Source organism: Lynx canadensis, chromosome A3, assembly GCF_007474595.2.
Source record: "Lynx canadensis isolate LIC74 chromosome A3, mLynCan4.pri.v2, whole genome shotgun sequence".
Classification (NCBI taxonomy): Eukaryota; Metazoa; Chordata; class Mammalia; order Carnivora; family Felidae; genus Lynx; species Lynx canadensis.
In genome coordinates this window covers 109,604,839-109,629,672 of record NC_044305.1, presented here as the reverse complement: position 1 = coordinate 109,629,672, position 24,834 = coordinate 109,604,839, and the positions used below count along the sequence as shown (strand labels likewise).

Here is a 24,834-nt window from a genome sequence, read left to right as displayed (position 1 = left end):
AGGGTGGAGAAGGGGGACGGCGAAGGACGCGCGTTCCCGGGCTCGTGACCGCTGGTGGCCCAGGGAGCCGGCGCCTAGACAGCCTCGGAGATGGCAGGCGGCGGGGACCGGCGCGCCGTGGGCACCCTCCACCTGCTGCTGCTGGCGGCTGCCCTGCCCCTGGCTGCCCGGGGGGTCAGCCGAGGCGCCGCAGACTGGACCCAGGAGAAGGTGAGCGGCTGCCGCTGCGCGACTGCACCTGGGCGGCTCGTGCCGCGCGCGCAGGGACCGGGGACCGGGCGACCACACTTTCGCAAGGGGGGTGGGGAGGCAGACGGAGTCGCCGTCCGCGGCCCAGGCAGCCGTGCCCGCAACGGGCACCCGGAGGAATCGGAGCTCTGCGTCCTCGTCGGGGTGCCTCGCTGGCCTCGGGACTGCTTTGGAGAAGCTTCGGGAGCTGGGTGATGTCACCAGCCTCCCCTCGGCTGCGGTCTGATGCGGGTAGTGATAGGCACAGGAAGTGTGTCTAGCCGGCGGCGGCCGAGCGGGGAGGTGAGGGCGCATCGCCTCGCCGCCGCCCACTCGGGACCCGGGAGGCCAGCGGTCGCGGCGCTCGGCTGGCGCGGGGGTGCCCGGCGCGCCTGGGGGTGTGCCTACTGCTCCCCCACCGCTGCAGCCGCGGACGCCCTTGGGACGCTGGGGTTTCCGTGCAGTCTCGAGACAGACGCGTGTTACCGTTTGCTTTAGGTTTTTTAAGCGGAGCAGCTCTAACTGGAGACCAGCTTCACTTAAAAAAATTTTTTTTTTTCCCCTTAAGAGAGTCAATGCAATTGTCAGAGCAATGTATCTGGTTGTAGGTGGAAATTCATATAAGGAACTTAGGAGGCAAGCTTCCTCTGCGTGCAGTAAACAGGTTCAAAATTATTTCCTTTTCTTGTGTAACAGTTTTGAAATCATGAAATTGCTAGGGAATTATGCATATGTTAATGATATCGGAGTAAAATGCCCTTAAAAATAGTAAGAAAAAGCAGTCCAGGGTTATAAACCTTGACCGCGTTGCTGAGCAGAACTTTTAAATGCTTACAGTATGCTTGTATTTGCTGGCACGTTGGGAATACAGGGCACACTGGCGACTGCACGGGCCCTGTGTGGTCACCCGTGGACTCGCACCCCGCCGCGTGCATGTGCATATGAATAGCCTGCTTGAGTTCTCTGGGTTATGCTTACTTAGCTTCAGGGTTCAGACCCCACAATGTGCCCCGACCTACACGTGGAGACCACCAGCCACAGGGAACCTGGTGAGGATGTGGGAAGGCAAACTCAAGAATAACTGCATTATAAGAAAAAATTTCTGTGGGCGTTCAGAAGGAGTAAGGTCCCTTAAGGGACATTGAATTACACACTTAAATCCTTTCCTTCTTCACTTCATCCTGGGTACCTTCCTGATCAGAAATTGGGAAGGGGGCATTAATAACCGGAATGTGGAGCCACACCAACTGTGTTTTTCTGATACATCTGAATGGGTGAGTAAGTGAGATAGGGAGTATTTGAATGAGCTGTTCTTTAGGCATCATTTGTAGGCAGGGTGTATTTCTAGGGGGGAGAAGGTGTTGGATTCTGGACATGTTTAAAACTAACGAGACTAACTTTTGAGAAAAGTCTTTGAAAGGGTAAATCCCTTTTATGTTTATTTTAAGAAGCTTCTAAATACTGTTCTACTAGGAAACTGGATGCTTTCAAATGGTGTAAGCAAGGGCCTGGGTGGCTCAGTTAGTTAAGCGTCTGACTTCGGCTCAGGTCATGATCTCACCGCTCGTGAGTTTGAGCCCCGCGTCGGGCTCTGTGCTGACAGCTCAGAGCCTGGAGCCTGCTTCAGATTCTGTGTCTCCCTCTCTCTCTGCCCCTCCCCTGCTTACACTCTGTCTCTCTCTCTCAAAAATATAAATAAACACTAAAAAAAAAAAGAGTACATTCAAATGGTGTGAGCAAATGACAAGATTAACCATGACGGTTCTCAGTTTCTGGTTCTTTCCTCCCTTACTCGGTAGGCCTACATAAAGTCCTTCAGATGTCCAGTACAGCTTGTGGCCTGGGAAGTGAGTTGGTCCATATTAAAACACATGCCTTCCTGCTATATATGGCATTTAACTATTTTAATCACTGAGGTGTGCCCTTGGTACACTGGTCTGCCAAAAGGTGAGGTACAGTAAAGAAAACATTGATTCTGAAATCTGTTTCCTTTGCTTTGAAGTAAAGGCGTGTCTCTTTCAGTGGCATCTACGACATAAAACAGTTCAACCCTACTTGGTGGTTGAGTTCGGGGGACTGTGATTGGGTTGCTTGAAACCTGCAAACATTTTCCCATAGAGGCAGTAGTATAAATGGTTAGATTCTCAGGTGGGCCCACAGGTGTATATTTAGAGGCATTGGCATCTGGGTTCCGGGACGCTCATGTATAACCATCTCACTTGAACCTCACAGTGCCCCTGGGAGGAGAGAAGTTTCATCCCCAATTTATAGGTGAGGACACTTGACTATGGCTACACCAGCGAACTGAAGAGCCTTCATCTTTCCTCTTCCACTCTTTTCTCCAAGGTAGATGAGTCCTGGCTGAGGGTACAGGGAAGAGTGTCCAGGGAGTGAAGGAGGGTGGGGCTGGTGGGAGGGTTGGGGGGACCAGAGGAAGAGCTTATTTCTTTTTTCCTGGGTCAGAGTGGATCCTAAATAGAATTCCAGAATAGATTGTTTCTTTCTGGAACCTTCTCTCCCTATTTAGCCCCTTTCCGGATCTCCCTCGTGGAGCTGAAAGGTTAATTATCTGGGGCTTGGGCCTTATTCCAAAACTACTTCTCTGGAATCCTGTCCCATCCTTGATCCCCAATCCTATTTCTTTGGTACAGACCGATTCCTTTGGTACAACTTTGTCAACTGACTGTTAAAAGGAATCTTGTTAAATCAGTCCTCCCTTAGGTGTGGAAGATGAATGGCTGTTAGGAAAGTTGCATTTTTTTTTTTTTTTAAAGGAAGCTGTTAGTTAAAAAGTATGGCTTCTATTGAAGTCTCCCCATTATAAAGTTAACATGTGCTCATTTTAGAAAACCAGGAAAATACAGAAAAGTATACTAAAAAGAAAACTGTTGTGACCATAATCCCACATTTGGAGATGATTGCTGTTAACCGTTTTGATGTTGTTATTCCTAGTGTCTCTCTCTCTCTCTCTCTCTCTCTCTCTCTCTCTCTCTCTCTCTCTCATTCTCCCCTACCTCCTGTTTCTCCTTCCTTCTTTCTTTCTATAGATATATATCATATTTATATGTACACACATACACATGTATATATGTGTGTATTTTTATTTATAGAAATGGACAACAATTATATCAGTCTTGTAGGTTTTTGTGAGAATTGAGCTAGCCATCTAAAGCACTTAGCACAGTGCTGCCATGTGGTAAATGCTCAATAAACACTAATTATTTATTTTTAAAATAACACATGTGAATACTTATTTCTTACTAGGGATTATGCTCCGTATATGGTTTTATATTTTAGTATGTCGCTTAAGAGTATGCGTGTTACCTTGAGCCGATAAAACCCATTGAAAGCATCACTTGATAATTGCAAAATCATCAGCATTCCATAATTTGCCTATCCTTTTATTGTTGGACATTTAGGTTGTTTCCAAACTTTCTCTATCATAAAGTTGGGACTCCGTGTATTGGTAGAATCTTCCTTTATTATAACAAGGGTGACGTAGAAAATTTCAAGTCATATTGGATGTGGAGGGGCAGAGTTTTTGAAGCAAGGCCAGACATACAGGAGGGTTGGCCTCACCTAGGGGTTCTCCTCCATGGTCATCTCTGGCAAGCTGCTACTGCTGTCTTCAGCCCTTCACACTTTTGCTTCTGGAGTCACACATATTCTGAGTGTTTAGGGTTCCCCTCTTCCATGGTTTTAAAAGCTCTTAGCCATTCTCCCATCTACCTGCCATGATTCTTAGGGAAGCAACAATGGAGACTCCAAGTCAGGGGACAGGGCGGTCAGTGATAGGCTGGGTGTTGGTAGGGGAAGAAAGACATTGCTTTTCTTTTAGCTAGAGGGCTCATTGCATTCAAAGAAGGCAGAACTTTACCTTATTCGGTTCTCAACTTCTCCACAACTGCATTTGTCATGCCAGGGGCTTCGGACACACTGGAAGGGTGTCTGTAAATGCTGGCTGGGTTGAATTTACTGGTAGACACAGGAGTTAACCTGAGTGCTGTCTGGGAGACACTCATATGGGATGGGAACTAGAATTGAAATCACTGGGCTTCTGTAATGATCTCTCTTTAATTCAATGGCTTGGGACCTCAGATCCCCCTGCAAGCTGGGCCAGCGCTACAAATTATGTAATTAAAACCCTCTTTGGCCTAGCATCATGTGATTAGCCTAGAGGAGATGTTTCAGGATAACTGGTTCACACTTTTTTAGCTGAAAGATTCTTGTCACCCAAAGCAGACTTATTGTCCTTTCTGCCTGGCTGAAAAGACAAAGCAGGGGCTGTAATAGAGACTCATTCCTCTGAGAATGCCTATACTAAAGAAACTTGTCGATGTGCCTTTTAACTGAAATAATCCTAGACTAATTGGGGGTTTGCATTTAGCACTAGGCTCAACACTGTTTTTGCCTCATTTACTTTCCTCATGTCCAGCCCACACTTTCTGTCCAGGTTTCTCCTCTCTTTCCTTCCTCTGATCTCTGCAGAGATTTTTATGTTTATTGGGTTCTGAGAGGAAGGCTTAAGCATTTTTTGGTGCTGTTTCTCAACTATATTTCATGTAGGATATCTGCTACAGCTAGTGATGCTGGAGGGTTATTTATTTTGTTCCTGCTTTTCCTCAAATCTCTTAAGAACTCTCTAGAGTCTCCATAAACTGCCCATTTTAACATGAGCTTGATTTCCTCCCGCTGTGGACATGCAGTGAAGGACCTTGTCCACGGTGACCAGGTAGGCTCTGGGATAGAGTAATGGACACTAAACAGAAAAGGAGTCACTGGTCAGACAGCCTTCCCGACACAACAGTTCTTGGTTATCGTAGAGACTGCCCTGGGCCAAACCAACTCTAAAGCATCACAAGCATTGACTGTTAGAAATGTAAAAAGAGCAAAGACCACAAAATCTTGAATCATCGCACTTCCTGGCCCTTTGCAGTAGGTAGCTTCTTGTTTTCCTGTTTTTATGATTGCTTGTACATTTAACTGACTTGATATGTATAATGCCCATTTTACTTTATTATTCTATAAGCATTGTCTTAGTGGAGACAATTTGAGAGAGGTAGTTCCTCTGTCAATTCCTTATTTGATGAGTTCACCCAATATTTCTCGAGTACTCAATATGCCCAGGGCACTGTGTGGCCCTGGGAAGACTAGAAAGTAAAGATAGTTCCCGCCCTCGTGGAGCTGATATCCAATATGAAATCAGATGTTAAACAAGTAAACACACAAGAAAGGGGTCTCCAAATTATAACCTGAGTTAAGTGAAGAGAGAGGGAAGAGCCTGGAAGCCAGAAATCACCGCAGAGGCAAAAGCCTCAACAGGTCAGATTCTCACACTGCTTTGGGACCTGGATGGTCCCAGGACCTGGATGGAGGCCAGGGTGACTGAAGCATGGTGCCCTGGGGGCAAGTGGCCCTGCCTGGGGGCGGTGAGGCAGCAGGAGAGACCAGACAGGCTCCCGTTGGCCTGGTCAAGTAGTAATTAACCATAGAAACCATCCCACTTCTTGCCTCCAGGTTCTTCTTTGCCCTTTTCACATTTCTGTTGTTTTGTCTGTTAGCTTCAGCTTTCTACTTCAAAGTGCTGAGAGTTAACATAAGGACTGAGATCCTGAACGTACCAGGGAATTGAAAGGCTGAGGTGACAAATTTATGACGTATATTTAAAAATGTATTATCACTAAACAAAGATAAACCTTAAGATGTTTGGGCACAGCATCCACATTTGGGAGTAACTGGAGGTTCATAGATGAGGCAGGGAGGCAGAGCAGAAGGGCATGGGAGGGGGAATCCATGGAACCCGGATCTTTTCATGGACTTACCTGGAGCTCTCCTATGACCTTGGGAAAATCATCTGCTCTCTAAGAAAAACTCAGTTTCCACTGACATAAATTCAGGAGGTTGGACTAGATCATCTCTAAGTGTCTTTCCAGCTCTAAATTCTATACCTCTTTCATGTATGATAGAAGGTAATAGAATGAAAACTTATTGAATGTTTACTATGGTGGCTTATATATGTTAGCTCACGTAATTATAATTACTCTAGGAAGTAGGTGTTATTACCTCCACTTTACAGATGAGGAAATTGAGCCTTAATGAGGTTAAGTAACTCACCAGCATCACACCTCGTGAGTGGTGGGGGGCTGAGTTGAGAGGGTCTGTCTGAACCCACAGCCCATGTTCTCTGCATGATCACACTGGAGAGTAATGTTGAGACATAGCAAAGTGTAGATGAGTATAAGTGATTGGCAATTAGCATTCTTTAATTCCAGAGTTTCTCACCAGCCACTTGGAGAGGAAATACCTATGTGATTACTGAGACATATTTAACCAACACTGGTGCCGGAAAGAACTGTGAAGAAGAAAAGGCTCCTTCAGTTTCTGTTTTGCATTCCGAAGAACTTAATATCCTATATGACCTTCATCATTCCCCTTAGGGCAGAAATCAGCTGATCAATCACTCACTTACCTAGGGGAGGAGTAACACATTCCATTACTGAGTGCCTGATAAACACGCAGTGAATCGATGATTCATCATTACTAGTGTCACAAGAAAATACAGTGTGTGTAAGGTTATATCTGAAGTACAAATTTGAGGGGCACCTGTGTGCCTCAGTTGGTTGAGTGATCAACTCTTGATTTTGGCTCAGGTCATGATTCCAGGGTCGTGGGATGGAGCCCTGCATTGGGCTCTGTGCTGCCAGCACAGAGTCTGGTTGGGATTCTCCCTCTCCCTCTGCCCCTCCTCTGCTTTCACATTGAGTGTGTGTGTGTGTGTGCGTGCGCACCCTCTCTCTCTGTCTCTCTTTCTCTCAAAAAATATATGTATATACATTTAAAAAAGCAAATTTAATTTTTATGTTTATTTAGCTCTTTAAGGTTAATTCAGCTAATATGTAAATGTTCCTATGAATGTGAGTGTTAATAGAATTTTAAAATAATTTTAAGGGAAGATAAAAAGTGTACTATTTAGCGGGTTATAGAATCATCAAACTCTGGCTGAAAGGAATTTCAATGATCATCTAGTTTAGAGCTCTACAACGAAAATATGTAATGAGAAGTACATATGTAATTTTAGGTTTTCTTCTTTTTTAAGTTTATTTATTTATTTTGAGAGAATGAGAGGGAGGGGAAGGGCAGAGAGAGGGAGAGAGAGAGAATCCCAAGCAGGCTCTGCACTGTCAGCGTGGAGCCCGATGTGGGGCTCAAACCCACGAGGTGTGAGATCGTGACCTGAGCTGAAACCAAGAGTTGGACGCTTAACTGACTGAGCCACCCAGGTGCCCCCATTTTCTTTTTAAAATAAGCTGCCAAAACAGTTAGTTTAACTTTCTAGATCTAATGGGCCAATTTGAAAGTTGAGTAGTTTAACTTACTTTATGGCATAAGACCTATCTCCTTAGTTTGAGATTCAAAAGAAATAGTTTTCTATTGCAAATGTCTCAGGATAAGTCCTGACCGTGTTATGAAATGATAGCCAGTTAAATGATGTTATTTAATCCTCAGAATTATCACCAACCAGCCATTTTGAATTCATCGTCTCTTCGACAAGTTGCAGAAGGCACCAGTATTTCAGCAATGTGGCAAAATGACTTACGACCGTTGCTGATAGAGCGATACCCAGGATCCCCTGGAAGCTATGCGGCTCGCCAGGTGAGGACGCAGCACACAAATCTGGAGGTTGCTGAACACTTTGCTTGCACGTGGGAGATAATATTATGTCCCAAGTTCTGAGTTGTCTGATATTCAGACCTGTCATCTCATCATAGCATCCACCAAAATAAGCAACTCAAAAAACCAAACAACTGAGAGTAAATGTCTGTTCTGAACTGAGTGATACATGTTCATCTAAATCAATTTAGGTGTGAAATCTCTGTTGGGGTACAACATGAGATAGGGTACTAAGTATTCAACTCTTGGTCATTGCTATAATACACCCCCAGGCACCCCAGCACGTTTTCTTGGACCCTGACCACCCAACGTCACTAGCCCTAAGCAGTCCTTAACTGACAGTTTCTGGCCAAGAGTGGGTTTACTGTCCTATGAGGCCTTCATTCCTCTTGGAAAATTGTATTCTCCCTGGAGGGCAAGTCAAGATCAGTTATAAGCTACTTTCTCCAGTGCAGTGTTTCTCAATTGATTATGATCCATGTCAAAAAAAAAAAAAATAGCAAAGTTAAAAAAACTTACATTTTGTGCACACAAATATAAAAATAGATTTAACTGACACCACAGTTTCATGAAAAAAAAACCCGCACTCTTATTACCTGCATTACCTGTGATTTGCTCTGATATTGTTAATTCTACTTTACTAGTTTGTTCTGTATTGTTTTTTTTTAATACTGGTCATGACCCGGTAAACTGATTTCGAGATTCACTGATTTTACCACTGCAGTTTGAAAGACACTGCTATGGAGGGTAAATTATACCATAGTTGGGCTAGACCTTGTGTCTCTGCCTCCTTAGTGCCAGTCTTCCTAAGTAATCTGATATCCCACCTCTGAATGAATGTTTTTCAAAATAGCCCCATTTCAAGGGGCAGCTCAGGAAAGAATGGGGAGAGACTGACCCCTCAAATCCTCCTCTGAGAGTACTCCATCTGCCTAACTCTCCAGGCAAAAGACCTTGGCACCCCACTTCTGTCATAGAGTGACACCTGCAAGGTCCAGCAACACAGCCGTTGGGCTCATCCCTTGTACCCAGTATATGACTCTGCCTCTGACATCCAACCCAGATAGCCATTGTCTGCTGCCCCATTAGGCGCCTGTCTTCCAACCAAGCACCTGTTTCTCCTAAGGAATTAGATGGTGGAGACCCAAAGAGCGCCTTAGTTCTTTCTAACCTTTAGGCGGGGCGAGGTATAATAATGATGATGGCTGACTTTCATGGAGCACTGTTTTTTGAAGTCAGGTACTTTATGGAGTTCTTCGCATGGACTTTTGCATTCAGTCCTCACAACCATGCTGTCGTGTGGGTACTATTATTATCCTAGTGCTACAGATCAAAAGGCCGGAGGTTTAGGTATATGAGTTAACTTGTTCAAGGTTATAAACATAATAGTGATGAGACCAGAATTTGGACCCAAATCAGCTTGACTTCACAATCCTATCACTGAAAAGCGGTGGCTGGGGGGAACCAGTGTGTGCTCATAAACGTCTCCACCTCTGGCTCTTCTCTTGCCTAAGTTGGAGAGTGAGATACATACCTCTCATTTCAATGATATTCCTGGACTTCACCTCCCGAGTATTTTCTTTTTTTCTTAAGTTTATTTTTTATTTATGTTGAGAGAGAGCAAGTACAAGCCAGGGAGGGGCAGAGAGAGAGAGAGAGAGAGAGAGAAGGAGAGAGAGAGAATCCCAAGCAGGTTCCATGCTGTCCGTGCAGAGCCTGACATGGGCCTCGATCTCACAAATCATGAGATCATAACCTGAGCCGAAATCAAGAATTGGAAGCTTAACCTACTGAGCTACCCAGGTGTCCTGAAAATCACCAGGATTGCTGTCTAAGCGTGGAAAGAGAGGGATTTCTACTTTAGATGATGAGGTGGGGACACTTGGGTGGCTCAGTCGGTTAAGAGTCTGACTTCAGCTCAGTTTATGATCTCATAGTTTGTGGGCTCGAGCCCCGTGTTGGGCTCTGCAGAGCTGTGCTGCTTGGGATTCTCTCTCTCTCTCTCTCTCTCTCTCTCTCTCAAAATAAACTTAAAAAACTGAGGTGGGGTGCCTGGGCATCTCAGTTGGTTAAGCATCCGACTTCAGATCAGGGCATGATATCCTAGCTCCTAGCCCCGATGCCCAACATTGGACTCCGTGCTGACATGAAGAGCCTCCTTGGGATTCTCTCTCTCTTCCTCTCTGCCCCTTCTCCACTCGAGTTCTCTCTCTCAAAATAAATGAACTTAAAAAAAAAAAGATGAGGTAGATGACACTTGGGTTCTGATGAGGAAATTACACACTAATGCACTCAGTTTGACCTGTCACTCAGAACTAAATCCAAACAAGAATGGTGGAAAATCTGCTTTTTTCCTGAGGCCTTCTGGAGCATTGGATTCCATGTTTTATAATTTATGGCGTTTCAGGGTTGTAGCTAGAGAAGACTCTCAAATCTAAAGATACGTGGACTTGGTATAAAGTTGTTTTGAACTGACCTGTGCAGTTGACGATAAAGATGTGCATTGCAATGGATTCTTTTTCAGAGAATAATATGAGAACGATGTCCCAGAGTCTCCATTTTTACTGCCTCTCATCATGGAGCCTAAAGACGCCTATTGGATTTTTAGAAGTTTTATTTTTTTAGGAGATAATTTATTTGTAGAATAAATAATTTGAAGGCATGAAATTTTGGGGTTTTTTGGTAATTTCTATCTGAGATAGGAATAAAAAAAATAACTAAAAAATCAGGATGATGAAATCTTCGTAAGGAGCAAGCCAGAAACTTTGTCTAAAAGAGGCAAGCTACAAACCGTGGGGTTAAAATCCCCTGTAGATGCACAGTACACGTGAGAAGTGGCAGCTGGCCTTCTTCAGCCCAGGGTGGGGCTGTCCCTGAGTGGAGGGCCCCGTGTGGAGAGCACTCAGCATGGAGCCTGGGAGACCAACATGTCTAAGAAGGAGGAGGTACCTGACGTCCCCCGTGTCAGGAATCAGCATCCTGAGAATGACATGTTTGTAGACTTGGGACAAACATCGTAGAATCTGCTTCCTCCAAACAAACCTGGGCTGCTAATGTTATTGTTTCTTGGAACCTGGAAATAAGAATTTAAGTGAAATTAAATTAGACCCAGGATCATTCACTAATGTTAACCTACAATGCCTGGGGCCTTCCCTCCTGGAAGTAGAATGTCATATTTATGTCTGACTTTCTCTTCCTCTCTCACTCTCTCTCCTCGCCTCCACCTTTATCTTTGTATCCTTTTCTTTTTGGCTCTACTCAATGTCCGTCTGTCTCTGTGTTCATCTCTCTCTCTCTATCCATCCATCTCTTTCTCTCTGTCTTTTTCTCCCTTCCCCGTCCAAAAAATAAATCTAGAATAGTCCAAAATACAATCTATATTCTGAACTGCCCTTTGCACTCCTGGCGGGCCTGGGTTCTTGCTACTTAGTTTCAGGAAGCACTCCCTACCTGGTTTCAGGGCATTCTAGTGAGCACAGCGGTGGTTTGGGGAACCCACTCTAGAGAATTGCAGTGGGAACTTGCAGACTAAGCTTGAAAGCCAAAGGCACAACAAAGGATATTGGTGACCTAATGAGATTATGGAGCCAATACGATTGTTTATAAAGAAATTCGTTGCTAAGGTAATTAAAAAAAAATTTACACTGAGTAAAAAAAAAAAGATTCCTTCAGAGAGGACTCTTTTGGGGACATTTGCTGAGGCTTTTGTGGATTTTAGTGTCAACATAAGATATCAGAAATTATGTCCACAACTTATTTAGTAGTTGAGAAATGAGTTTGTGTGTGAGACTTCAGCTGAATGAAGCTAACAGATACATATTTTTAAATCTCAGTTCATTTCTGTAAGCATACGGGCTGCTATTGATTTGGAATCGTTCATCATCTGGATACCAGATGTTCTGGAATATACGCCTGTTTTTTGTTTTTTTTTTTTAAAGATGACCCCTTTATGGAAAAATTTCTCTTCCCTAAAGTCTGGGAATAACTTATTTTCATATTCTGTGGAAAGCCGATCTTGGATGCGCAGTGATTTGTCTCTATTCAAGCTCCCCAAGCTTGATATCATATAATTTTATTGTTCTCATTGAGAATAACTTACTAGTTAGAATCAGCCCATATTTAGCGATAGCCTACTGTGAGCAAAGCCCAGTATTAAGAATTGTGGATGAAAACAAAGTGAATGAGATATGAATGACGATTTCTTTTAATTATTTGAAAGGTTATTAACATTTCTTTTTATTATTTGGAAAGAGAACTTGTGAACTTGTAATACAAAAGGTAAGGGACTGTGTACACATGCCATTGTGACCAAAGTCCGCGTCACTGCAGAAAGCAGGGAATGAGTATCAGGGAACCGTTTGTTTATTTGGCTTTTACAGAATTGAATGGGGAATCAGTGTCCTCGTTCTGGTTTGGTTATTTTCCTGGAAGCTTCCTGCCACAGTTTTTCCAAAGCCTTTGCCTACGTGTCTTGTCACATTAGTTATGACAGGCCATACAAGAGTTGACTAGGCTAGAAAATCTTGTATTTCCTTGGGGGTGGGGGAAAAAACAACCAAAAACCAAGCCTCGATTCTTTTCCAGTGATTATGAGTCGTATGTTTGTCACCTCACGGTCCTTCCCTACTGGATATTCACGGTGCAACAAATTGCCAGTCCTGTTGATGGTTAGTTTGTCGTCTGACTTTTTTTAAAAGATCCTTTAAGGCACACTTACAAAGATGTACACAATATTTCAACATAAAATAAATGAAACCTAGTTGAGAAACATGAAGTGAAGGAGAAATGAAGGCAGGAAAGGGCGAATGGAACAGTAGTGACCTCCCCGTAACTTGCCACACCATGAAGTCTAGACTCTGAAGGAAGACACAGCCAGTCTCGGAAGTGGTGTTTCTTTTCCATCTGCTTCCTATCAGCCACTGTGTGATTCATTAGTTCCCAGGTGATGAGGAGAGATAGGAAAACAGATTCTTCTTTATGTTTACCGTTTGTAGTGGGGTCTGAACTCGCCTTTGGTGCCGAGGAAAACTACTTGATGTGTCACTATGGTTCAGAGTTGTTTATTGATTCTTAAAGTGAGTGGGACCTCAGATATCCCCCAGAAATCCCCTTGTGGGACATTATACCATCAGAATCTTTTGTTAGTGTATATTACATTTTGAAGTATTTGCTGAACTTGGGGCACATGCTGTGCTCTTGGGACAAAAGAGTTACCATTTGCAGTTCTTGCTCTCAAAGAACTTAGGGTAGAAGTTGAGATCTGTAGGACCTCAGTGTATCTGACTTCTCAAAATGCCTTCTCAGCCTCCTAGAAGTATTGAAAGTGGACTTTAATACATACTGAACTGGTCTCTGTCTCCTGACATGTAGAAATGACCCCGATGGTATTGTTAAATACCAGCAGGGGTCGGAATAATGTATAGATTCTATTCCTATAAAAACATGTACCCCTTTGCCAAATACATGTTTGTGTGCTAGTATATGTATATATAAACAATAAGGATGGTGTGGAAAGATATACATCAGACTATTAACATCAGTTAATACCAACAGTGCGTTGGGATTGCTTGGCAGGGGTATGGTTGAGGGAGAGGGAGAGGGATAGCTTTTCTTTTAATTACCCTTGCTATTAACTCTATAACCACATATTGCATTTTACATTGAAAGGCATCACATAAATTTATATGTGTGTGTGTGTGTGTATATATATGTATGTGTATATATATATATATATATATATATATATATATATACAGTGCACCAATGGAAACTGTCTAGATCTGAAATTTTGGTTTTTGTTTTGATCAGCACATCATGCAGAGAATTCAAAGACTTCAAGCCGACTGGGTCTTGGAAATAGACACCTTCTTGAGTCAGACACCCTATGGGTACCGATCTTTCTCAAATATCATCAGCACCCTCAATCCCACCGCTAAACGACACCTGGTCCTCGCCTGTCACTACGACTCCAAGTATTTTCCCCCTTGGGACAACAGGGTGTTTGTGGGAGCCACTGACTCAGCAGTGCCATGCGCGATGTTGTTGGAGCTTGCCCGGGCTTTAGACAAGCAACTCCTTTCCTTGAAGGTATTTGTTTCTGTCTCGAAGATTCTGGGAATAAAACGCAGAGTGAATTCTAGAATCCTTGGGGGAGTAAGAAGGCCATTTAGAAATGTAGACTTTCAGTACATTTTGTAATAATTTGTTGCAAAAAGACATGAGGTTGAATGAATATTAATTGGAAGATTACACTATTTGAAATGTCAACCATGGACGATAAACCTAGGATACATGACAGTGAATTTATTCAGTGGCACTTAATTGCTTAATTTTGCATGCACATTAAATTAAATGCAACATTTCTTTGCAAAAAATGAAGAGGGTGGATGGTTGGTACAGGCGTATGTATGAGAACTAGGTTTATTTCTTCTTGTTCATGTAGCCATGAAACATCACAACCTCCTAATCTGAGAGGTGTGGCTCTTGAGTTGGGGGGGAAGGGTTGATTGAAAAGTGCTTCTGAAGTAGAGAGTGGGTTTTTCAGACATATCAAGATGAAAAACTTGGAGCAGAAATGCATTATTGTTATTATCTGTGAATCTCGGCTCAATTTTATGTAGCATAGCAGAGCTTTTGTACGTTCTCAGCTCAAAATACTTCTGGGACTCTCAGATGCTATTTCAGTCTCTGTGTTTTGAAGGGTACATTGGAAAAAAGTGCTAACCTAGATGAAGACATTTTGTTCAGATATCACTCATAACCAAGTAAACACAACAAAGCGAAAACAAAAAACTTTGTTCGCAGGCAGCAAATGCATTTTTCTCCCTCAGAGTTTTATGAAGGGGCCAACCTTTGCTACAATGGGAGTAAAGAAGTAAAAGGTTTATCTTGTAATGGAAGGAATAGAGATATTTGGTTCTGGTTTTTTTTGCTGGATATGCTGAACTTGAAAGCAAGAATTGTTTGTAACCTCTCAGTGTCCTTTTCACTATTTTTTTTTAGTTTGTTTTGTTTTGTTTCCTGAACCTTCTATAATGTCTTTGTCCCATCCTCTGTCCTGCTTTTAACTAGTACCCTTCCCCAGCAATTGGGTGAGGGAGTTCAGAAGCTGATATAAAAGTTTAATTTTCCATGTTTACATTCTAAGGACATTAAATGAAAGGCACAGTCTATATAGTGGGTGTGTTTTCTCTGGAGCTCAGACCTGCTTATAGTGACCAGAAACAGAAAGGACCAAATGGGTTGTTAGGTGGACATCCTCATCAAAACACACACAGACACACACACACACACACACACACACACACACACATTCTCTCTCCTTTTTTTTTTTTTTAAAGTTTATTCATTTTTCAGAGACAGAGACAGAGCATGAGCAGGGGAGGGGCAGGGAGAGAGGGAGACACAGAATCTGAAGCAGGCTGCAGGCTCTGAGCTGTCAGCACAGGGCCCGACGCGGGGCTCGAACCTACGAACCGTGAGATTATGACCTGCGCTGAAGTCGGATGCTTAACCGACGGAGCCACCCAGGCGCTCCACACATTCTCTTAATTATTCTTTCTCGTAGAAGTAACAGTGATGTGGGCATTTAAAAAAAATGGATCACATTTGATGGAAACATGAAGAGTATCAGATTCATTTTTCCAGGGGTACTTTAACTAAAGTTGTATTAAGGTGTTGTTGGAAGCTCTTCAGCTGTCATGGATTGGGTACGTGGGAGTGGAATGTGACCTGGTTGAGGACGGCAGAATAGTCTGGATTATTGTTCCAACTGCATGCACCCCTCCAGGAATAAGATTACAGTTATGCATTCCTGTCTTTTCCCTTGTAACCCTGCTGTGCCTTCCCACTGTAGCAGGTGGTACGTTCTCATTCCTTGACTCCGGACTTGGTTATGTGACCTGTCCTGGCCAATGGGATACTAGTGGATATGATACCAGCAGAGGCTGGGAATGAGCTTGCGCAATTGGGTTTGCTGTCTCGTGCCATTGCCGCCACCATAAGGGCACGCCCTGGCTGGCCTGCCAGTCCCAGGGGGAGGATATGACGTGTGGAGCCCAGCCAACCTTCATGACTGCATGGTGAGGCAGAACTCCTCCAACCAGCCTAGATCAATAGTCCTCCAGCTGACCTACAGACCTGGGAGGACACATGAGTGTTGTGTTAAGCCACTTGGGTTTGGGGTGGGTTTTTACACCCTCTTATTGTGGCATTAGCTGATACAACCTTGGATGGGGAAAGCCTGCAGATAATTCACCTGCTATGTTGACACTGGTAACTAGATTTATCACATTACCATGAAAGACTGAAAGACCCTCCCAAACCAGATTTTCCTAGCTCCAAGGTGCTAGACTGAGTTACCAAAAATGGAAGGCCACAGTTATTTTCCTGCTAATCCTGAAAAGAAGCAAAAGGAGCAAAGTGCCTCACAGGACTCAGGATCACTGTCTACATGGTCTACTCCTGTCTTAACGATCAGACGCTTGGAGGACAGAAAGTGAGTCGTTGCGCTGACCTCTGGAGTCACTCAGCTGTTGAAATTTCAGGGAGGCATCTGAACCTTCAAGCCTGTAGAATATGAAAACTGCTCTTGTTTCTGCCCCGGCATGAGCAGAATGTCTGTGGTACCGGGCAGTCTTATTCTGTGCTGGTGTTTCGTTATTATGCTGTTTGATTTGGCACTAGAACTTTGCAACCAGTTGGCAATATTAAAACAATTGCAATGACTAGCATACAAAGATAACTTAGTTTTCAGACAATAAAGACATTTTTTTCCATCTTAGGAAGTCACCCTAAAACAATCAGGAAAATTCCATCTTTGAAGAAACTAGGGAACGTGTGTTAATGGGAACCACAATATGAAGACAGAAGGTAAATGGAGAATGACATACCCAAGTAGAGAGGAGTCACAGCCTCCAGAGCGAGGAGGAGATGGAAAAGCCAGTGGTTCCCTGACAAAATCCTGGAGTGGCTCAGGGATCAGTGGAGATAGTGAGGCCGGGGGCTGGGGAGGGGAGTGTTTGTTAGTCTGCACAAGGACCAGTTGGTATATAGATTCCCACCCCATCTCTGGCAGATGGGTGAGTATGCCACCAGTAGCCTTGCAGGAGAGGACAGGATAATTTTTCTGGAGACACTGAACCAGGGGGGTTCTGGATGTGGGGACACCAGATGCAGAGGAGGATAGGAATGAAGTTTCTCATGGAAGTCAAGGAGATTAGGTGAAAGTCTGCACATTGAGCCGTGAGGTCCCCGGCCTTTCCCTGTTTTCAGCATGAGAAAGCCAGCACGCAGCTTATGCCCCTCAGAGAGGAAACCGGATGCTCCTTCTCTGGGGAGTGTGAACTACCTCATGAAAAAGACCCAAGATCTAGAGGTGCTCAGTGAAAAACACCCAACTGGGCACCAGATTGCCCTGCGCTGAAGCCAACCAATCTGTCTCTGATCAGTGTTTTAGTACCTTATTCTCTGATATGAATGAACACAAAGGACGACCAGACATTTGAGGACAGTCTCCAGCATGAAAGAAAGAGTAGACCAATACGAACAATACGAAAAATGAACTCAGAGAAAATAGAGCGTAAGGAGCAGGAGGTAACTTAAAGGGACACTGTTTTAAATATCTTTAGAGAGATAAGAGGAGAAGTTACGTCCATAAAAGATTAGGGAGATGTCAGATTCAGTTCGGTCTGATGGGAGCATGTCCCCCAGTGCTGTACTGAGGTGCAGAGACCAAATGGTTGTGTATCTTTCTTCAGCGAGGTCCAGCTGCGTGCAGGCACAGAGTAGGCAGAGAGCTGGGCTAGAGGTTATATTTTCGCCGTGTGCGTTTGGCCAAGGCAGAGAGAAGCCAGGGAGCTGAGCATGTATGCAAGGGAATGGTTAGAATGATTGGCTGTGGAATTTAAGGTGAATATGGAGGGAAGTGAGGACTTCATGGGAGTGAAGGACTGTGAACAGGTGAAGGATTCAATAGATCAGGGATTTCAGTGGGGCTGAAGGACTGTGGGGGTTAAGGTACCAGAAGGACTAATCTGAAAAGTGTGAGCAGACAGTGAAAGGTATAAAATCGATCAGAATCTTCCTGACCCTTCTAAGTTCTGCTTGAATCCTGGCTCATAAAGTCTTCCTTGACACCCCAGGGATCTGACCTGTCTTTCTATCCAGTTCCCACAAAAGTTTTGGTGTTCCATTTGTGACCCTTGGCACGTGTTGTCCATGTTGTTTTATCTTTCCTAACCCAGCTGAAGTGTAGACTCTTTCAAAAGAGAGGCTGTAATTATTATTCTTTGTGTCCCTGTTGCATTCCTAAGGTGCATCCTTGAGCCTAGATTCAATGAAAAAGTTGCAGACTCAATTAAGGTGGGCAGCAAGGACAATGTGCAGTTGTTTCGGGTTCCGTTCCCTGGGATGCACACTGACGTGGAGTTTAGCATTTAGGTCATTCCTAAGGGAGTGGCCCTGGTTTAACACCCGCAGCAGGGAGGGGAGAGAAATGGGATTAGGCAGAGGCAGAAGTCCATCCACCTTGCAGGTTCAACAACAGGCTCAGCCAACCTTGGGGAGCTCTGGAGGTGGAGTGGCCCCATAGAGCCGCCAGGACCTGCTTAGATCAGTCATTGGATATAGGACACCCCTATGGCTGAGGCAATCTCTAAAAGAACTAATAGCTGAAGACCTGTGGACAGCTCTCTTGGTAGCAGGGGCAACATATCCTTCTGGAAGGGAACTGGGTGGGTGTCTCTGTGTCTGCCATGACAGTTTCATAGTTTCTAAGTTCTCTAAGGAGTAAGAAAAAAATATAAGACTTCTATTTTCAGAGGGAGTAGGAGAAAGTGAGACTTACACGGGTGAAGACCATGGGGAATGGGATCACTTTTGGAAGCAAAGTGGTACAAAATGCATTTTGGCATATTCTCACTTGCTTTGGTATCTTCCTTTTCTTCATGGCATATCTGTCTTTTTTGCCCAGTTAATAAGAACGTATGCTATTTTTTAAACCCTCACAGTATTTTTGCTACCTTTTTACTATTCTTTTTACCAGAATGTTTCAGACTCCAAGCCAGATCTCTCACTCCAGCTGATTTTCTTTGATGGGGAAGAGGCTTTTCTTCATTGGTCTCCTCGAGATTCTCTGTATGGATCTCGGCACTTAGCTCCCAAGATGGCATCGACACCGCACCCACCTGGAGCCAAAGACACCAACCAACTGCACGGCATGGTCAGTCCTGGGAATTTTCATGGTGCTGCAGCTGTGGGCTCTGTGTCAAAGGAAGCCAAACCTAAAGCCAATTAAAGACCTAAAAATGCCACGGCATTCTTGGAACAGAGCGTTCATTATAGAACATTCTTTGGCAGGCATTGGGCTTTTGAGGAATCCCAGAGCTACAAAGAATGATTCTGGGTTAGAAGTTACGTTTGACTGAGCTTAATTAAAATGACGTAAAAAATTAGATTAAGGAAACATCCCAGGTTCAGTTCGGTCCAATGGGAGCACATTCCCTGGTTCTGTATAGAGATGGTGAGAGCAAATCCCTTCTTTGAAGCTTCTCTACAAAGCCTGAGGAGGCTTGGGTCTTGGGAACTGGAGGGGGAGTGAGACATGGTATAGGGATGGGAGTGAAGAATTTCCTTGGTGGCTTTAAAGTGTTATAATGACTCCAAATGTGTAGGGGACATTGTGTTGGACGTGTCTGTTTTGGTGTAATATTGTTGCCATGGGGATGGAAACATTTGCGATGCTGCCTTAATATCCTGTTCTTATTATCAAGTAATTAGTGCAGCACACAGCCCCATTTTTATTCCATTTCTGGGCCCATACCTCATTCCTAGTCCCTCACTCCACCTTTGAATTCTCTTCCTATCCTGATTCTCTTCCCATATTTGACCTTCACTCAGTCTTATGTCCTCACTAACCCCAGTTGGGAACTTCATGCTGCTCTTGAGACTTCTTGCTTCCCTGTGCTTTCATCCATCCCTGTGCTGTGAACTGAAAGTCTATTCCTAACTCCTTCCATTCATCCTTGTCCTTTGCCATATCACTGACCTTCACCCTGTGAGTCCAACTGGCCGCGTTCAGTGTCCTCTGTGGCTCTAACACATCATGTTGGCATTGTCTCCATCCTGTTATCTGTTGGCACCTTATAATGGGTCAGGGGAATATGGTTGGCACCTCGTTCATTCCTTTGGACCAAGTGGCTAAAAAGGGTTCAGAGGAGGAGGAGAGAGACCTGATTGATCAGTAGGAAGAACAAAGTCATTTATTTATGAGTCCAAATCTATGAATCCATAGTCATGGTGAAGACTATTTTCTTCCCTGGGGCCGGGGGGGTGCGGGGGGAGGGGGGGAGGGACCTCTTAGTAGCTTATCATGCTTTGTAAACATCCTCTTATTTCAAACAAACCTATTTTCCCTCCAAGAATATATTTGATCATTATCCATAAGTTAATAGATCTTATGTCTTTAGAATCATAAACTCTGCAAGTATTTATGTACTGTGGGTCAGGACTTGTGCTACGTATCTACCCACATGTTGTCTCACTGATATAAATCAGGAGTTCTTAATGTGGGAAGTAGTCTTCAGGGAGTCTTCAAGCCTGCTGATGTTTTATGGCTCAAATGAGAAACCCTGGGGCAATGATGGAGGCTTATCGTCAGGAGACGCCTTTAAAGACCAGCAAGTTTGAGCTTCTGGTTTGATGGAAAAGGAAATGGAGATCCAGAGACAGAAGGTCACAGAGCTCGTAGTCAAGAAGTTTTTCCAAGATGCTGCCTTGAGGAGTAAATAGTTACTACGCAAGTGCTTTCCTATACGCAGCTGTAGCATTGCAGACTAAGGATATAAGGACTAATTAGAATGGAAGAGATGATCAGACAGGCTTGGAATCCTATTTGAAAATAAAGATAAATATTCTTTTTTAATCTGTAAAATGTTATGTAAATGTTCTCTTTCTAATGTTTCTTGAGTGATATCCTTCTGGGGTTACAGACACAAACAATCTACACTTTGCCATTTGTCTATATTGCATAAGCAAGATTTTTTAAAGTTCTTCAAAATAATTAGTTTACAATGTTATTAAACCTTTTGTTCATTTATACAGCTCTCTAGGTTATTCTCAATTGTTGAAGTGCAGTTAGTTTTGACTGTTTTTTTTTTTTTTCTCCCATTGGTGGATCTGAAACGTGTTTTGGTGACAGTGATTAAACAATGTTATTTTCTCCCTTAGGATTTATTGGTCTTATTGGATTTAATTGGAGCTCCCAACCCAACATTTCCCAATTTTTTCCCAAACTCTGCCAGATGGTTTGATAGACTTGAAGCAATTGGTAAGCACCACCGTCACTAAAAGTCAACTTAGTTCCTTCCTACGCACCAAACTACATTTTAAAATTCAAAAGTTATGATTTAAATATGTGATTTGAAGATGTAATATACTTTGCTGGCTTTTTTTCTTGCTTTGTTGATTATTAGTTTATTGTTCCTATTTATCTTTTTTAGTAGGCTCCTTTATTTTCCTGCATGAGACTGCATTTGGAAATAGAAACATACAGTGCTACATTTAATATTTGCACATCCCTAGCAATGGTTTGAAACTATTTTCCCAGAGTCCTGTTTGCAGCATATGGAATGCATGTCTAGGGAAAACCAGTCAGCAAAGCATGCTGGCTAATGATGAATGTTATGTCTTTATGATACCAAAAGATGTTCTTTAATTTTTCTTTCTCTTTTTTTTTTTAATTTTAATTTTAATTTTTTTTTTTTTAAATTTTTTTCAACGTTTTTATTTATTTTTGGGACAGAGAGAGACAGAGCATGAACGGGGAGGGGCAGAGAGAGAGGGAGACACAGAATCGGAAACAGGCTCCAGGCTCTGAGCCATCAGCCCAGAGCCTGATGCGGGGCTCGAACTCACGGACCGCGAGATCGTGACCTGGCTGAAGTCGGACGCTTAACCGACTGCGCCACCCAGGCGCCCCTCTCTCTTTTTTTTTAATCTCTGTCTTTGTCATCTTTTATTTCTTGCCTTATTCAGACACGATTTTCCTTTAAATCTAGAACAATCTCTATTTTCTAAGGAAGTAAGAGATCGGATGCAAGAGAAAGCCAAGATCCTTCAAAAGTCATTTTAGAGACAGGTTAGTGTCAATTAAACGAGAGTAGACTAGTCCAGACCAGGTCAAGCCAGGCCAGGCAAAGAAACAAAATATCTATAGCTCAAGACAGAGGCATAGGGCTTGAAGAAGGAAAAGGGGAATAGCTTCTTCCCTTCATACCTCCACTATCCCTTCCTACTCCATAACACACACACACACACACACACACACACCAATAAAAAAAAAAAAGGCAATTGGCCTCAGGGAGAGATGAAGTAGATGAGATAGATCTTTATGATAAAATCCAAGCCAGAAGGCCTTGAGGCAAGTGCTTCAGACTAGGAATTCCTTAGGAACTGTATGGACTTCCTGGAGCAGGATAGAATTGTATTCTTTCTAAGCAGCGAGAAAAACACTGCCATCTCATTCATACTTTTGCTGTGAGTTCAGAATTTGCCAATATCCAAATCTAGAATATTATAAGAGAAACTTTGAACGGAGTCTCCGGTAAACCTACGTATCCCACCCCCACCCCCCATCCCCGCCCGCCGCCATTTTCCTCTGGTTTTCTCATTGTCTATTCCTCTCCATTGTCCTACTTGGTATCTACCTCTAAGGAGGTTCTCACCTGTAATGTTAGAGCCACGTGTGAGTCTTCTCTCCTTGAACTACTATTGAACGTCCACACCCAAGTTGAGCCTAGATGTTTACTGTCATGGCTGTAGTTGTGCCCACTGCTGTAATTTGTTTAAAAAATGATGACCACATGTGCCAAGAGTTCAAAGTCCTTATGCATTCTGAGTATTGATCAGATAAGAACAGATAATCATCTGCTGTCTATCATCTGCAGAACAAGAACTCCACAAATTAGGTTTGCTCAAGGATCACTCGTGGGAGAGGTGGTATTTCCAGAATTACGGTTATGGAGGTGTGATTCAGGATGACCATATCCCATTTTTAAGAAGAGGTAATGTGTATATATGTGTGTGTGTGTGTGTGTGTGTGTGTGTACATGTGCGTGCATATATGCATTTTTTACTTATTTTATATTTATTGTCTTTTGTGTGTATTTGCAACAATCTAGAAGGATGAGGAGCCACTACATTCAATTTCTTGATAAATTAAATCATCTACTAAGCATCTTATGGTTTCTATTTTTTCATGAAAGTCATTCCAAATCCTTGAGCCTCCACCCTCATTCTAGAATATTTATAAAAGCTCATATTCCACTGACCTTGCCTTCTCATTCACAGAGTAAGACAATATTCTTACAGTTTGTGTACTCTGGTGTTTTTTGCTTAATAGAGAAGCAATATCCTTGATGTCGATGGTGGAAGTCTAAATCAACTCAAGGACTCTTGCCACGGCCTCCCAGTTGGTCTCTAGCTTTTGCTTTTGCTTCCCTATACTTTACATAGGAGCTAGAGTTATCTTTTAAAAATGTAAATCGAATTTTGTTTCTTCCCTGCTTTCAAGCTCTGGTGGCTTGCCATCATGTAGAATAAGACTGAAAGTCTTTACCATGACCTACAAGGGCCTCCATTTTCTGACTCTGTTCTTCTCCAACATCTCTTTCTGCTTTTCTCTCTGATTATTGCTCTGATCCAGCCACATTGTGTTCCTGCTGTTCCTCAAGCAGGCCAAGCACACTCCCACCTCAGGACCTTTGCACTTGCGAATAGTGCCGCCTGGAATGCTCATCCCCAGATCTTTGCGCAGCTTGCTTTCTCCTTTGTTGCATGTCTCTAGTTAAAGGTTAGATTCTCAAAGAAGCCTTCCCTGACTTTAAATACATATTTCTTGGCCCAGCTGTCTGCCCCTCATTCTCTATTAGCTTATCTTGTTTTATTATTCTTTAGAATCTTTATCATTTTCTAAAATTATTTTTATATTTGTTTCCTTGCTTCTTTCTTTACTGGAATGTAGGCTCCGTATGAGCAGGGCTTGGTCTTTTCACTGATGAAATCTCAATTCCTAGAACAGGGACTGGTACGTGGGAGGTGCTTTATAATTATTTACTGAATTAATGAACATTTGTTTAATGGCCAAATGACTTTGGAGTGAAAGGGTAAGATACAAGGAGGTACACAGGAAATGATGGGTTATCAGCTGTCCTTAAATGGTACAGAGCTCCCACCAAGACTTGCGCTTGAAGAATGATACTCTCTTCTTTACTCACTGGAAATAAGCACTTAATTACAAGTTGGTTCTTTCTTTTTAGGTGTTCCAGTTCTGCATCTGATACCATCACCTTTCCCTGAAGTCTGGCACACCATGGATGACAATGAAGAAAATTTGGATGAAACAACCGTTGACAATCTAAACAAAATCCTACAAGTCTTTGTGTTGGAGTATCTTCATTTGTAATTATCCTGTCTTAACTTTGTGGTAATCGTATCTAGTTTCACATTCAGAAGTCAAGGCACAACCTAAAATATTCTTACTCCAGACAAATGCCATGTGGAACCTCCCATCCTAAAGATTCATTCTGTAGGTGTCTTTGAATATGTGATCAATAAACCCTAGATTTACATCATGTCCTAAATTGCACATTACTTTTCATTGAGAGATAAAGGAAGAAAAATGTTAGGAAAACAGAAAACAAGTATCTTTAAAAAACTCAGATAAGAAACTATGAAACTAAATCAGATTGATATATGTAGTATCATGGTCTTCTAAATAGTACTTAAATATGATGGTGATGTGAAACATGTAACCTTAAGTTTATTATTTTTTTCAATACTTGGGAATCTCTTGCTTATCATACAAAACAGAGATGTAGTTTGAAGACCTTCAGATTTCTTTGAGAACTCTTTGTAGGTTTTATTTCATAAAAATTA

General features: G+C 42.9%; 1 protein-coding gene across 1 annotated transcript; it reads left to right on the top strand.

Annotated features, from left to right (window-relative positions):
• Nucleotides 1-24,539, top strand: QPCT (glutaminyl-peptide cyclotransferase). Its single transcript, XM_030311292.1, has 7 exons — nt 1-210; nt 7,735-7,881; nt 13,708-13,986; nt 18,944-19,120; nt 21,127-21,226; nt 22,845-22,961; nt 24,216-24,539. The coding sequence occupies exons 1-7, from the start codon at nt 91-93 to the stop codon at nt 24,359-24,361; spliced, it is 1,086 nt and encodes a 361-aa protein (XP_030167152.1). The 5' UTR covers nt 1-90; the 3' UTR covers nt 24,362-24,539.
• The last annotated feature ends 295 nt before the right edge of the window (nt 24,540-24,834 follow it).

Coding starts and splice junctions, on each gene's coding strand:
- QPCT (XM_030311292.1), top strand. CDS start 91: ATGGCAGGCGGCGGGGACCGGCGCGCCGTGGGCACCCTCCACCTGCTG. Junction 7,882..13,707: donor GAAGCTATGCGGCTCGCCAG/GTGAGGACGCAG, acceptor TGTTTTGATCAG/CACATCATGCAGAGAATTCA. Junction 19,121..21,126: donor CCAACCAACTGCACGGCATG/GTCAGTCCTGGG, acceptor TTTCTCCCTTAG/GATTTATTGGTCTTATTGGA.